This window comes from Mastigoproctus giganteus, chromosome 9 (assembly GCF_048544385.1).
Source record: "Mastigoproctus giganteus isolate SK-2022 chromosome 9, ASM4854438v1, whole genome shotgun sequence".
NCBI lineage: Eukaryota > Metazoa > Arthropoda > Arachnida > Uropygi > Thelyphonidae > Mastigoproctus > Mastigoproctus giganteus.
The window spans coordinates 143,666,545-143,681,883 of record NC_143583.1 but is presented as its reverse complement, the minus strand read 5'-3'; the positions used below and the strand labels follow the sequence as shown (position 1 = coordinate 143,681,883).

The window sequence follows — 15,339 nt, the reverse complement described above, 5'->3', positions numbered from 1 at the left end:
TGTGGAGGTGGGTTACTATTACTACTACTAATAATAATCTGAAAAGATTATGTAGATTGTCAGTATCTACCAAGTATACAAATGTAGTTTGTTGACAATGCTTTAAAGATCAACAAACAACCTGCAGAACTTTACGAATACATACGTTCTTCACATAGTCCACATAGGAAAGGCCATATATACACATTAGCACTTGCTAATTATGTAAGAACTGTTTTTAGCAGCAGTATCTATTTAGTGTTGTTTATTTGCATTCATTAAGAACAGCATAAACTTTCAATGATGTGACCCACCCACCCACCTCCAAATGGCATGGCAGCTGTCACTTCCTGAATGCTGACATAAAAATATACATATAAAGTTTTATTTTTGATTGCTCAGCATTACTGATGATGTTTTAACATAACTTTTGATGTAACAGAGCATATAGTAAAATAAATCTAGTTTATATATGTAAGTGTATATTGTTCTTTATGTAGTTTATAAAACTAAGTATTAGTACTTCTGGAATTATATTAGCTATTGTTCATTGATTAGCATGGAACCCTATATAACTTGATTGATCCACAGAGAGTCACGCAAATCACTACAACTAAGAATACTGGATAATGTTGGAATCAACAAAGTCATTTTGCATAGCAATAATTCAAGTGGAAAAAGTTCCTTACAGAGTTTGATTCAAATCTTGAATCTACAACTGCAGAGAGAGAGAGAGAGAGAGAGACTGCATAAAAGTATGTCCATAAAAACACTGCTAAACTATTTGATATTTCAAGAGGGGAAAAAAAATTCTTGACTCTCAACACCTGAACAAGGGAGATGTATATTCTATTAAGAAAGACAATGTGAAAATTTTCTTTTGCAAATATCATCAAATAGCATAAAGACCACCTGTGAAGGTTGCTTGGAAGAGAGAAGTGTTAAAAGGCATTAGTGGCAGTGTTTAGCAAAGATATTCATTTTGAAATTTTATTAAAATTATTTCATTTTAAACCTTTTATTTTGTTTTATATTATGTTCACTACTTTTCATATTCATATAACATTGCCATGGGTGCCTATTTAATTCTGACAAACTTTTAATTAGTAATCAAGGTTTTCAATGAGTTCTCCATTCTTGTGAATACAGATATTAACAAGGATGATAAGATGAAAGCTTTGGCTACTAAGTAAAATTTTGAGGTCAGTTACAACCTTATAGAATGAAGATCTCTCCCTATCCCCAAACCTCACAACTCAGGTAATCTTTCAAGGCCAGTGAATATCTTCTGTCCATGATAAAAATGATTTATTAGCATCCTACAGTTTCTCTCGCTCCTGTTTTTTTTTTAAAATGAAAACCCCAGGCATGAGAGGTATTAGAACTTTTAGTACTTAGTACTGTGCATTGTTAGAAGATTAAGAAGATGAAAGAAGATACTTGTTGATATTAGACTGATGAATTTCTGAAAAGGGAGGGTAGGAAGGAAGGAAGGAAGGAAGTGACAATGAGAAAAGACTGAAAACCGTAAACTGCATGCCTGCTGATTGTATTCCCCTCACATATTCCTTTTGCCCTTAACTTCATTTTATATACATTCTAAATTTCCTAATTTCTCAATCCATCGTCTTATCATTATTTCCTGGCATGTGCTTTGTTATATACAGAGACTCTTTATACTGTCATCTTTTCATGCAATTTTGGTGGCCGACCCTTGATAACGACACCAAGGTTGTACATTATATGACAATTATAAATCAACAGGGATTACCTTTATTTTAGATATAGGAAGCTTCTTTTCCAACTCTCCTGGTCCAACTTGCTAATAATTCTCGAGGATGGCGATATCTATTTTGTAAACCAGGTGGGACATCTTTCCCCCTGTCGGAACCATAGTGTTCAGACCGTGCGGCCTCAACAATGAGCGCTCAAGACTGCTGTCTTCAAACACCATACTTCTGGCAGCAAGGAATTACTTGGATTGGCATAAAATTAGATTTTTGAGGTCTAAACTGCAGAAAAATTTAACTCTAAAGTCTAGCTATAGGACCAAAAGAAATAATCGGTCCATATTTATTAAACAGTTTAGACCTCAAAAATCTAATTTTATGCCAATCCAAGTAATGGTTTCCTTGCTGCCAGAAGTATGGCGTTTGAAGACAGCAGTCTTGAGCGCTCATTGTTGAGGCTGCACGGTCTGAACACTACGGTTCTGAGAGGGGGGAAGATGTCCCACCTGGTTTACAAAATAGATATCGCCATCCTCAAGAATTATTAGCGAGTTGGACTTGGAGAGTTGGAAAAGAAGCTTCCTATATCTAAAATAAAGGTAATCCCTGTTGATTTATAATATAATAGAATATAGGAATTATCGAGCACTTAATAGCTCTCAATTATCAAATTATATGACATTACACTTCCAATTCCTTAAATGCTGATCTCCAGATAATTCTCCAGTGGGGCAAAGACAACTTAGTTGATTTCAATCCTTCTAAAACTCAGTCTTGTCTTATAACTCACAAAAAGGATTCTTCTGCTCCTATGGTTATCTTTGGTGACACTTCGATTTCTAGGCAAAATGATATATCTCTTTGGGGGATTACCCTAACTTCTAATCTCTCTCTTGGCTCAAGCACATTACAAATATTGCTTCCTCTGCATCTAAAAAACTTGGTTTTCTCTTTCGCTATCGGCACTACTTTTCTTCCAAACAGCTGTTCACTCTGTACAAATCGCAAATCCGCCCTACCAAGGAATATTGTATTGTTCCCACATCCAGGGTGGGAATAATATTTAATGTGAATTACAGAGTAATAGGACTTTTACATATATTTCTTTATCCTTTTATGTGTGTGTGTGTGTATATTTTTTAAATTAAATAAAATAAAACATAAGCCAGTAGTATGGCAAAAACTGTAGAGCAAAAATTAACATAAAAATAACCAAATAAACAAACAAACAAAAAAAGGAAGAATAAAAGTTAGACATAAATAATAGCCCAGAAACCCTATATAATTTCGAACTTTAAATCCAATTAACATAACGTATATAAAATTTAGAATAATGCCAATTACATGTTAATTTAGCGGTACCCCCCCCCCAGAGGTACCAGTTCCAAAAGATGTGAAATATCACCAAAAAAAAGGGGGTTAAAGGAACCACTGAAAGATAACCAAATCAGAATAAATTAAAATAAAATATACTGACCATTATGCCCCATATCGACAGAGGACCACGAGGCCAATAATGGTCATGGAATCGCTATTCCATGACCATTATTGGCCTCGTTGTTATTTTTATGTTAATTTTCGCTCTACAGTTTTTGCCATACTACTGGCTTATGTTTTATTTTATTTAATTTAAAATATATTTCGGCTTCATATGGAGGAATTGCAAGTCGCTGCCTCTAATGAATGCTCAATTATTTATTTTATTATAATGTAACTTTTGTTAATATTTAATGGTAGTATATATATATATATATTTTTTTTTTCCCCCTTTAATGTAGATTTAATGTGAATTATGGAATAATAGGACTACTTGACTGGCTTCATGGTACAGATATCTCAAGGAAACAGCTGAACAAAGATGCCAGGGTGCTTTCTTTTGGTTCATAGGTTTTATTTATTACTTGGGTATGACTAATTTGATCATAAAAATGTTATTACAAATAATAATGTAAACAAAATGGATGAAACTTAAGAGTACTTTTGGCAATGTATATAAATGGTTTTGAGAACTGTGTTGTTAAAAGAAGTGAGCCAAAACTAGCTGATTAGCATACAGTACTTACAATGAACTAGTCAGAGCACTACAGAAGTTAATGAGTGGAAAAATCAATGATAATGAAGTTTTCTCTTTGAAACATGATTGTATAGGTAGGTAGAGCTTCATCCCACATATAGCACTGAGCAAACCAGGTTTGTTACTTGATGCACGGTCATATTGTAGAAGCACTTTTCCACAAGTCAGTTGCCTTGCTATTGCACTACTCAAAATAAAAGCTGTATTGTTATTCACAGTACAAAAATTCTCCACTGGAGTAGTATATTTATTTATTTATAAAAAAACATTTATTTATTTATTTAACGTGTATGCTACTACCTTGACTGTTGGTTTAAACCATGCTTGGTATCTCATAGGTTGGGTAAACACTGAAGATCTGAACAACCTAATGATGAGATTTATCTACAATATGTGAGATGCAAGATGGAGTAGCAGATAAAAACTCAAGTAATTGTAGATTTAAAGCCTCATCCTGTACATAGCATTGAGTTATGCTATGTGGCATAGATATACTGTAGATGCATCTCACCATGAGTTACTTTTGTAAAATGCATTATATTAAATAAAAATTAAATAATTATTAAATAAATAAAATTAAATATTAAATTAAATAAATTTAATTTCAAACAGGATCAGACTGAGAGTCTGGATATTAACATATGCTTTAAGTAGCAATATACTTCTCCACTGGAGAAGTGCAATTTATTTAGAACAATGCAATATTAAGGAAATTAGTGGAGAAGGGGCCCCTATAATGAGATCGATGCAACTGTTTATATTCAGGCATGACCAGGTCAAAGGAATTTAAAATTAATCATTTCAACAACAAATATAATTGTTAACTGTATTTAGCAGTCACATAAGCTTGCACCCAATCAAATGTGTGTGCTATTGCACTATCATGCTTGAAAATTCAGCTACAACAGGCCTAAGTAGCAAATCTAATTATCTCACTGCTATATATAGAATGAAGCAACCCTACCTATACAATATTGTTTTAAAACTCTTGTAGAATGAGACTTTTGCTCTAAATTTACTTGACATCTCTTTGAACTAATAACATCAGAATTTTAACTAACTTCTATTTTTAGCACATAACCATTAATCCCCAAATATAAAAATGGAGGGAAATCTTTCTGTGTATTTTGCAAAATTTCACATGCTCCAAGTAATGCTATGGTTTTAATATTTGAAGACAGAAGGAACATTCTTAATGAGTCATCTTGAGTAACTGAAATGCTGCTCAACAAATGAAAAACTAACAGCAAATGAAGTATCACAGAAGAAAAGCAGAGTGCCTCCTCCAGCAAAACTAATTTGGCAGGGTGTTTTCTAGGTGTATGCTCCCCCCATCCTAGAAATGCTTAACTTAATGTATTCAAAAACAAAAACTGACATTCATAAAAAGTTAAACCAAAGCAATTAACATAAAACTGATAAAATTTACAATGGATAATACTGATCCCGTGCACGAAAAAACTTCAATACCTATATTACAAAAAAATGGCAAAAAATGACAATATAACATTGACTCAATGGAAATGCCTCACTGGTAAGAAGACAGTACTGAAGAAGAATAGTTCAATGCCTTCATAGTTAAGATGCATAATATTTTGTGTTCATATAGAAGTAAAATATTAACAATGCTAATGACACAAAACCTATGGAATCTTTTACTTGTTAAGTAGCACTCTGGCGACGGAGGCGATGGCGCAACAGGCCAAAGGCAAAAACAACGCAATTCAGAAAGTGCAAATGAATTCACTGCACTAAACAACTATAGATTTAACATTTGTATTTGGAATTAAAATAGGGAGAAAAAAAAAAATTTCTTGTACAATAAATAACTTCGATAATTTTGTCTTGAGAGATACACACAAAATGGCCAAAAGTTTGCTTTGCATTCATATTTTTCTCTGAACCAATGTAGAATTATTAGTTTTAGCAGTCAATGAATTCTTTTTGATGTTCACTATAATTTACGATATTATTATAAACCAAAACTGAGAAATTGATTGCTGTTTACAATATTTTATCTTACAATATCTGACAATCCTTCAAGTATCAGTTACCTCAGCCACCACTCATCTGATTTGTCCTAATTATTTCTTCTGTGATTATTTGAGTAGTCAAAGAAGAAATAATTAGGAAAAAATGAGAAATAATTAGGTCTTTAAAGGTTACTTGTGCATACAAGATCTCATTACTCAATCCTGTGAAATTCATTTGTTGCCTCTCTCAAATTCCCAAATTTACAAGTCACTCAAAACTTTTGGACTTTTTTGAAACTTGACTTTCTCTAAACTTTCCTAACAGTAAATTAATTTTCCTTGGTGATTTTAATGTTGACATAAGCACTTCTGCTTATGGCTCCTTCGAGTGAACCCTTATTTTCTCATTTGTTGCGCATATTGAAAATTACAAAATTTATTGTTGTCAACTCTGGAATTTTAAAAGGTGATTAGTCTTGTGTGCATGCACATAACCCAGAGACCATGGTTCAAAATTCCAAGTGAAAAACATCATTGGCATCAAGGCCAAAAATGCATATCAGTCAAAATCACACATGCAGATCTTACCGATGACACTTTTGAGGGGTGGATGGTGTTCTACCTGGTGTCACTGTTAATTCAGCCTGCTACCAAGAAGTTTTAAAATGGGTGATGGATGCAATCTGCCATAAATGATATGGGAGAAACGATTAGCTTCACCACTCTTTGTTGTCCAGCAATATTTGACTTACAAAAAACATTCCAGTCATGTCACACCCACTTGATTTGGTGCCATGCAATCTTTGATTCAAGAAATCCACCCAAACCCAATGGACAGCCTAAAAGCATTCACAAAAGAAGACTTCCAAAAATCAGTGGCAGGTATTGAAAACAGAATGGAGCGTGTAGCTGCAAAAGGAGATTACACTGATTTCATATCATTATGAAGAATACTAACAATGTTTTACATTTATTGCTGAATAAAATTAATTTTCTGTAACAATCACTGAATTTTTTGATCTAACCTACTTTGCATGGGTGTGTGTATGGATATATATACATTAAAATCTCATTTATATGAAGCACATACCAATCCCCTGCGAAAGGATAAGCTTTCTATGTACAGTAGACGTTCAGAATAATGGCACCCTCGGGGATTCAAGGTGCCGTTATTTAGATTTTTCCGTTATCTAGAAAGTTTTCTTTTTAAAATATTTAATGTAAAAATAATGAGGCTAAATAAGAAATAGAGAGATTAAGAATGCAATTTTGTTAATTTCACATAAAAAACATAAACATGTTGAAGATCCAATGTTATATTCTGCCATTAATACACTTCTGCTTACACCCCATTCTATTTTCTTTATTATATCAAGTTTAGTCTATGCGGGTAGCACAATGGTATCGTTGTTGTTATTTTGGTTTTTAGGAGCATTAGCAACTAAGGCCATATTGCTCCGGGATATGCGGTGGTCATTCCCTGACCTTTCCGCATCCTCCGTATTTGGTGACGGGCTCGAACCCCGGTCTAATCAAGAAGCGTGTGCTACGCACTGCTGCTCCTTCCCACCTGGCTACGAAGGCGCCTACACACACACACAATGGTATCGCCACCATCCTTCCCACACTGGGTGGAAAAGGCCCGGATACAAATCCCATCGATGACATGAGGAACTTTTATGGGTTTTTTCACTCGGTGGCTGACTTGGTCTCAGGAGTAGATAGCAAGGTCCCCCCCCAGAAACTGGGAATTTTCGTCCAGGAAACCAGGCTTATGTTTGTTTGTTGTTTGGGAGCATTAGCAACTAAGGCCATATTGCTCCGGGAAAATGGGGTGGTCATTCTCGGACCTTTCCGCATCCTCCGTATTTGGTGGTCTCGGGCTCGAACCCCAGTCTAATCAAGAAGCGTGTGCTATGCACTTCCACTCCTTCCCACCTGGCTACGGAGGTGCCTCAGGAAAACAGGCAAATTGAGCAGAGAACACATGCAATTTGCAGATTAAATACACATGGGTATATGAATTAACATTCCTGGTGGCCCTAATGTAATAGTTTGGATTATATCAAGTATGTCACTAAGCTTTAATTTTGTTCTTTTCTTCTCTGTATGAGGCTTATTAACTTTAGGAATCACAGTGAGGGGTTTTTAAATTAAAATAAATGTACAACAGCAGTATAATCCGTGATATGAGTACAGAATTCACTTTGAAAATGGTGAACGTAAACAAATACAGTAATTGCGACTTTCCGTTTTCTTTTTTCAGCACTGCAAGACTTCTATGCTGTATGTATACATCCGATCTCAATGTGCTGTTATTCGGGGTGCTGTTATTTCGACAGTGTACTGTAAATATATTTGTTTATTACAAAATTCGGTTAATACGTATTACAAAGTTCATTTTCAACCTGTGAAAAATAAATACTGTTATTTTGTATGTTTAATACAAATCTTGGCACAGCAGCTGCCTGATTATTATTGCCCTATTACTGCCTCTGGTCACCAGGCTCGAGGAAGTTTGTTCCAGCAATTAACCACCCGCTGGCTAAAGGCAAATTTCCGCATGTCTATTCTACATCTGTCTTTTCTTAATTTGAATTAATGCCCCCTTAGGTTCGTAATCTGAACAGTGGAAGGATCCCATCAGAATTCAGCGTGCTCAACCCATTCAAAGCCTTATACGCCTCAATCAGATCACTGTGCAGGTGCCTAGTCTCCAGCCACTGCAATTTGCAGAACTTAAGCCTCTCTTGGAAAGAGGATCCCTTCATTCCCATCACCAATCTTGTTTCACTTCTATGTACATGCATAAGCAAATCTACATCCTTCCTAAAATGAGGCCTCCAGACCTGTACGCAGTACTCAAGGCGTGGCCTGACCATAGCCTTACACAGAGGGACAATCACCCCCTTTTCCCTGCTAGCAAAATTCCTATATATCATTGACAAAACCCATGACCTGCCTTGGCAGCCTGTCTGCATTGCTCAGAAAACTTCATATCTGACTGCACAATTACTCCCAGGTCTTTTTCATTTTCTACCACCTTAAGTGTACTACCATACAGTTGGTACATTTCTCTGGGGTTACTTCTACCCATATGCAGTACTTTGCATTTGTCAAGGTTAAACTTCAGTTGCCACTTCTTAGCCCATCTGCCCAAATTATCTAATCCTGTTGCAGTAGCACACTGTCATTAACAACCCTGCCAACCTTTGTATCATCTGCAAACTTCAACACTAAGCCTGATATACCTTCATCAATATCATTGATAAATATACAAAACAGAGGACCCAATACTGAACCCTGTGGGACTCCACTAATAACATTAGTCCATGAAGAGCAGCACCCATTAATTACCACCCTCTGTCTTCTCCCACTCAACCATCCTTTTATCGATTGTAGCAACTTACCGTTAATACCATTCTGCTCCAATTTGTACAATAGTCTTCCATATGCAACAGTGTCAAAAGCTTTCCTGAAATCCAAATATATGATATCAAAATTATTTTTTGCATCCAGTTCCCTTGTAACCACATCATAATATCCTATCAAATTTGTCAGACAAGATTTTCCTTTTACAAACCCATGCTATGTCTGAATTATTGCTGCAGTCCTGTCTAGATGATCCTGTAATGCATCTTTAACCGGTGACTCCATTATTTTACCCGGAACAGAAGTTAAACCAACTGGTCTGTAATTACTTGTCACCCTTCGATCCCCCTTTGTGAATTGGGGATACATTTGCACATCTCGAGTCCATAGGGACCTCCCCTGAGTCCAAGGATGCTCTCAGAATTATGGCTAAGGGTTTGCTTAGTTGCTTTGCTGCCTCCTTTAATATAACTGGATAGATCCAATCCACCCCAGGTGCCTTTCTTAGGTTTAACTTCAACAATTTCTCCTCCACTTTGCTCTCAGTTATTATAAAATCATTAAGCACCCTGCTACAATTTGATAACCTTCTGCCATTTTCAAATCTTAATAACTCCTCATGTGTGAATGTAGATGCAAAATACTCATTCAATTTGTTTGCTATCTGAGCAGGATCATCATCAGTCGAACCATCGATATCAAGTGGACCAATCAGATTCATCCCCTTCTTTTTAGCGTTTATATAAGTAAACAAATCCTTACTGTTTTTCTTAGCATCTTTTGCCAAAGGCAAAAGATGCTAAGAAAAGGCAGGCAAAGGCAGATTTCTTGTAATCTGCCTTTGCCTGCCTAATCTCCTTTGTGACCTGATTACAGACTAGCTTATATCTGCCATAGGCTTCTGAGTCGCTTGATAATTTATATGCATCCCATGCATTTTTATTCTCTGTCATGAGTCTTATTAGTTCATTTGATAACAATTCAGGCCTAAACCTTGAACAATATTTCTTAATAGGTATGAAACTTTTAGTAGCATCCACGATTAATTCCTTGAATGCTTCCCACTTAGAATTTACTGTTGGTTACATCGTCAGTTGATCCCACTGTACAGAATTTAAAAACTGTCTGAGACCACTGTACTCACCTTTACGGAAGCAAAAACCCTTTCCTTTACCCCTGATGGTAATTATATCTTTAAGTAAATCCCACATCAGTACACTGTGATCACTGCCACCTAGTGGTTCCTTTATCTGCAAGTTCTTAATACACGAATGATCACTGCTGATAACCAGATCAAGAGTATTACCCTCTCTGGTTGCCTCTCGAACATGCTGCTGCAGAAAACAATCATCCAATAAATCCACAAAAGTCTTACTAGTGTGTGAGTGACCAACTCACAAGTTCCAGTCAATATCTGGGAAGTTAAATTCCCCCATTATAAGACATTCTGTTTTACTAGCCCACGCTATTTCTCTGTACAATTGTTCAGTGTACTCATTCGAGTCATTTTGCCTATAACACACTCCTACTCTTATTGTGCATGGCACTGGAGCAGCGATAAAAAACAGGAAACAAATTTGCAGTGCAAAACACGAGACACTTGAAACAAAACTTTTCGAGTGGTACTAACAGCTGCATGCATCTAATTTGATAATATGAGGTCCGATTTTGCAAGAAAAGGCAAATTATCTAACTCAGCAACAAGGAATTAGCAGCTTCAAATGCAGCAGTGGCTGGCTCCAAAGATTTAGAAACAGGAATAACTTTTTTTTGCGAAATGTTTGCAGTGAGTCTGGATTAGTCGAAAAAGTTACAGACTGGTTGTGTTCTGTATGGCCCATTCTTGAAAAATATGAGGCAAAGAATATGTTTAATCTTGACGAGACAAATTTATTTTATAATTTTCTGTTCGAGGAGAGTCTTGTCATGGTGGAAAATTAAGTACACAAACACTCACTATTCTGTTATGCTGCAATTCAGATGGCAGTACAAAACTACGTCCACTTGTGATTGTAAGTTTTCCAAGCCAAGATGTTTTAAAGAAGCTAACCGACCTCCCTGAAATTATGAGGCCAATAGAAGTGCTTGGCTTGTGGTCAAAATTTTTCAGTCTTAGTTATCAAAAGTGGACAGAAGAATAGCTTCAGAAAAAAGGAACATTTTGATGATTCTGGATTTTTGTTCAGCACACTCTGCTGAGAACTGTTCACTGAAGTTCACAAATATACGGCTGTTGATTTTACTTCCCAATACTACCAGTTTTATGCAGTCACTGGATCAAGGCAGTATTTATAATCTCAAGATAGCACACAGACCCTGCCTGATAACGTACTTGATCCACAACATAGGAGGGAACAATTATCAGCCAAATTGGAATGTCTTGGATGATATCTATAATCTTGTTATTGCTTGGGAGACTATTGCATCAAGTGTAATAATCAACTGCTTCAGAAAGAGTGGCTTTGGGGAGAATATCATAGAAAAATATGGTCCAGCAGATGAATGTGATAGCAACATTGAGGAATGGAGGAATTTGAAAGAGCATATATGGATTTTTGGTGAATTTGAAGAGTTTATGAAGGTGGATGATGAAGTTGCTACCTTTTCGTTACCAGTGCAACAACAACAACAACAACAACAACACACACACACACACACACACACACACACACACACACACACACACACACACACACACACACACACACACACACACACACACACACACACACACACACACACACCTGAAAAAGATGCCCAAAACGCATTGAGCATAACAGAGAATGTGTTAGCCTGCAGTAATGTTGAGAAAGAAACAACTACCATAAACCAAAACAACTTTGTGACACTTTTTGCTGTTTTCTAAAAATAAATACATGTAAGTATAAACAAAATGATATTATGATTATAATTACCTCTCATCTTCTGAATACCATTACATTTATTTACAAATTTGCATTAGAACAATTAGAATTTGAGAAATTAGGTGTCACAATGTTACACTCCTTTGTATTTCAACATCTGTCATAGTGTTGTACCTGTAAATGACTCATTTAGGGCAATTAAAGGATAAACAGAAGCAAATCATTCAATATTTTCGATGGAACAATGTCATGAATGCATTTTATTAATATGTTAGCTTACAGTACTTTAGCACAAACATTTTTTTATAGAACATAGGGTAGACACTTTACTAAAAACAACAAAAAGAAACCCTTCAAAGCAGTTGGTACACATTTCATTACATTGAAAACAACTGGGTTATTTCTGGAACATAAAAAATTGCTCGCTTCCCCCTCTGCTTAGGAGCATTTATTTTACATACAATCTCCTTGTCTTCGTACCAAATTTTGTCTTTTTCCACAGGCCATCTCCGGTGTTTACCTGTTGGTTCCATTGCATTGATTAGTATCCCTTGGTGAAGAAGTCCTCGAAATGTATTGTAGTCAAACCATCCAGAAGGAGTGCAGTTATATCTGACACCTGCAGGACCAGCTTCAGTATGCGTATTCCACAAATGTTTGGACTTGTAGTTCGCATAAAGTGGAGCAAGCTGGCCATCTGCATTCCCACCAAACATTATGGAAGTGCAAGCTTTTGTGGAGTTCCTAATTTTTTCAGGGTATTTTGTACCTCTTTTTTGATTACTTTGCAAGAGCCTGGGTCATCTATGACGTTCATCTCGTGGTAGTTCCAAATATTTGCACTTGGAACTCCAAGTTCTGCTTGCAAGTGGTCAAAAAAATTATTAACAACATCCTCATCAACTGCTGCTCTTGCAATTGATATATTTTGAGCAAATCTTTGCATAAGAATTTTATGGCGACCCATGAAGGAGTTTTGCCAGTCAACTCGTGGAAAATTATTTCTAAAAATAAGCACTGTACGGTCTATGCGGTCCAGATAGGATTTCACTATGCACCTCAGGTCGAATCTTGCCAGAGAAAAACCATAATTTGACATCACAATACAATGAGAAACAAAAGCCTGTTCCTCAGTTTCACTAAAAACAGTTGGATGTCCTGGGGTGGCATCATGTTTCCCTTTCAGCTTTAACCATAGGGCATTTCTATGTATCCCATACCTAAAAAATAAAATTATTTATTAGTATAAAATTATTAATTACATAGTGTAAAATTATTAATAACGGTAGTATTAAATTATTTTTCTTATTTTAAAACAGAATACTGATACAAACTACTTGAAACTTACTTTTCAGCTGCTTTCCGTAAGAATATTTTATTTGATTTAATTTCATTAAGGGCTTCTGTCAGCGTAGCATCAGTATAATTTCGATATTGACGTGACCCAACTTTCCTTCTGCATTTTCTAGGCATTTTATACTCTAAAACAGATAAATTATTATAAATATAGCAAAATAAAATAAAAACAAAAGTGTTCAAATATCATGGTGCAACTTTTTGACATCGCCATTAACTGTCACAATGTTGTACTCCATACGTTTACGTTCTACTTGTTTTCATGAAAAATAAAGTAAATAAATACTTATTTAAAATTTACTTTTTATAAAATTATCACAAAACATAATATATTAAAATAAACTTACTTTGAAATCCACTGCACTTGGAGTTTTTCTGTATCAAAACAAAGTTTCAACAGCTTCCTGAAAATGATATTCACAAGCAATACACACAATGGCTGCACTAGGCTGCTTGAAGGTTGTGATAGTAGTTTTAACAGTTCCAACAGAATGGAAGCAATAACTGTAAAAATGCTGGGGGTAATTTTGCCCTATGACGGACTGCAGAATGCCCGGTAAAATCAAAACTAAGTCATACAGTGTAGGTATCACAAAGTAATACCCGCTGTCACAAAGTTGTCCTGGTTTACGGTATTGCATTTGATAATGTGCTGTAGATAAAAATGCATGTAGGACAAAAACTGTGGAGTTCAAAAAAACATTGGATTCTTTCTTTAAATTAGATTAATTTATTAAAAAGTTAATGGTTTGTGTGTCTCCTTTTATATTAAGACTGTAATTCTTTTTACTGTGATACTAAACTATATATATATCAAAATATATACTGTACAATATTTTAATTTCTGTTAATTGCTTTTCTTTTAGTTTATCTTACAAATAAAATAAAATCTCTAAAAAATGTGTTATTCCTATTACTGTATCGTTAGACAAGGCTTTTGTTTTTATTATTTTATTTATTATTATTATTAGATATACAGTAGGGCCCCACTTATACAGAGGATTATGTTCCAGACCCCTGCCAAAAAGTGGAACATGGCCTTTTTTCACTTGCGAATGCATATAAAGTGTCAAAAGGGCCTGGTGGCTCAGGCCCTTTTGACACTCGGTTGATGAGCATGTCATGCTGAAAGAGCGCCAAACATAATGAACATGGATATAATTGAAAACGGCATATTGGCGGAATGCCGAAAAGTGGGGCCCTACTGTATATATGTACAAAAAAAAAAAAAAAAAAAAAAAAAAAATTCTGACACTTTTATCAGAGGAAATCATTCAGAAAAGAAAACACTGTTGGCATTTTTGAACTAAAGGAAAAGGAGATTAGATTCTTATTTAACAACACTAAATGAATACTTGATACTGTGGCTATATAGCCGCAACTATTCATAAAACAGGAAAATATAATATTTAAATTCACAATGGTTCTGGAATGTATAAATAATGTGAATTGACCTATTTGTAAACTATAACACAAACTGTAATGTCAATATTCTGGTGACCACCATCATCATCAGCCATTTTCAATCCACTGCAGGATGAAGGTCTCTCCAGCAACTTTCCAGTTCCTTCTGTTTTGAGCACTGGCCATCCATTTACTACCCACAAACTCATGAATTTCATCTATCCATCTCCGCCTTTGTCTTCCAGGTTTTCTTCTAGCTCCTCTTGGGTACCATTCTGTTATTTTCTTAGTCCATCTATCATCATGTTTTCGAGCTATGTGTCCTGCCCAAGACCATTTTAGTTTTGATAAGAATGTCCTTTACTTGAGTTTGCTGTCTAATCCATATGTTTCTCTTCTTATCTAACAGTCTGATTTCCAATATAATTCGTTCCATTCTTTGCTGTGTAATAGTTCTCAGCTTCTCTTCCATTCTTTTGGCGAGTGCCCAAGTTTCACTTCCACAAGTCATAGTGGGGAGTATACATTGGTTCATTCTTTTACGTTTCAGACAAACTGGGATATTGCTCTTCAGTATGTGACTATAT

At 35.4% G+C, this 15,339-nt stretch overlaps 2 protein-coding genes across 3 annotated transcripts in view; one reads left to right on the top strand and one right to left on the bottom strand.

Moving 5' to 3' along the window:
* Window positions 1-3,596, top strand: part of LOC150080787 (fatty acid hydroxylase domain-containing protein 2-like) — a 33,116-nt gene extending 29,520 nt beyond the window's left edge. The window contains exon 4 of the mRNA XM_090380821.1: window positions 3,488-3,596. Within this exon, the coding sequence (XP_090236947.1) occupies window positions 3,488-3,596 (109 nt within the window). The remainder of the gene's footprint in view (window positions 1-3,487) is intronic.
* LOC150080786 (pre-mRNA splicing factor cwf19l2) overlaps window positions 1-15,339 on the bottom strand; it is a 315,168-nt gene that overhangs the window by 61,382 nt on the left and 238,447 nt on the right. The window lies entirely within an intron of this gene.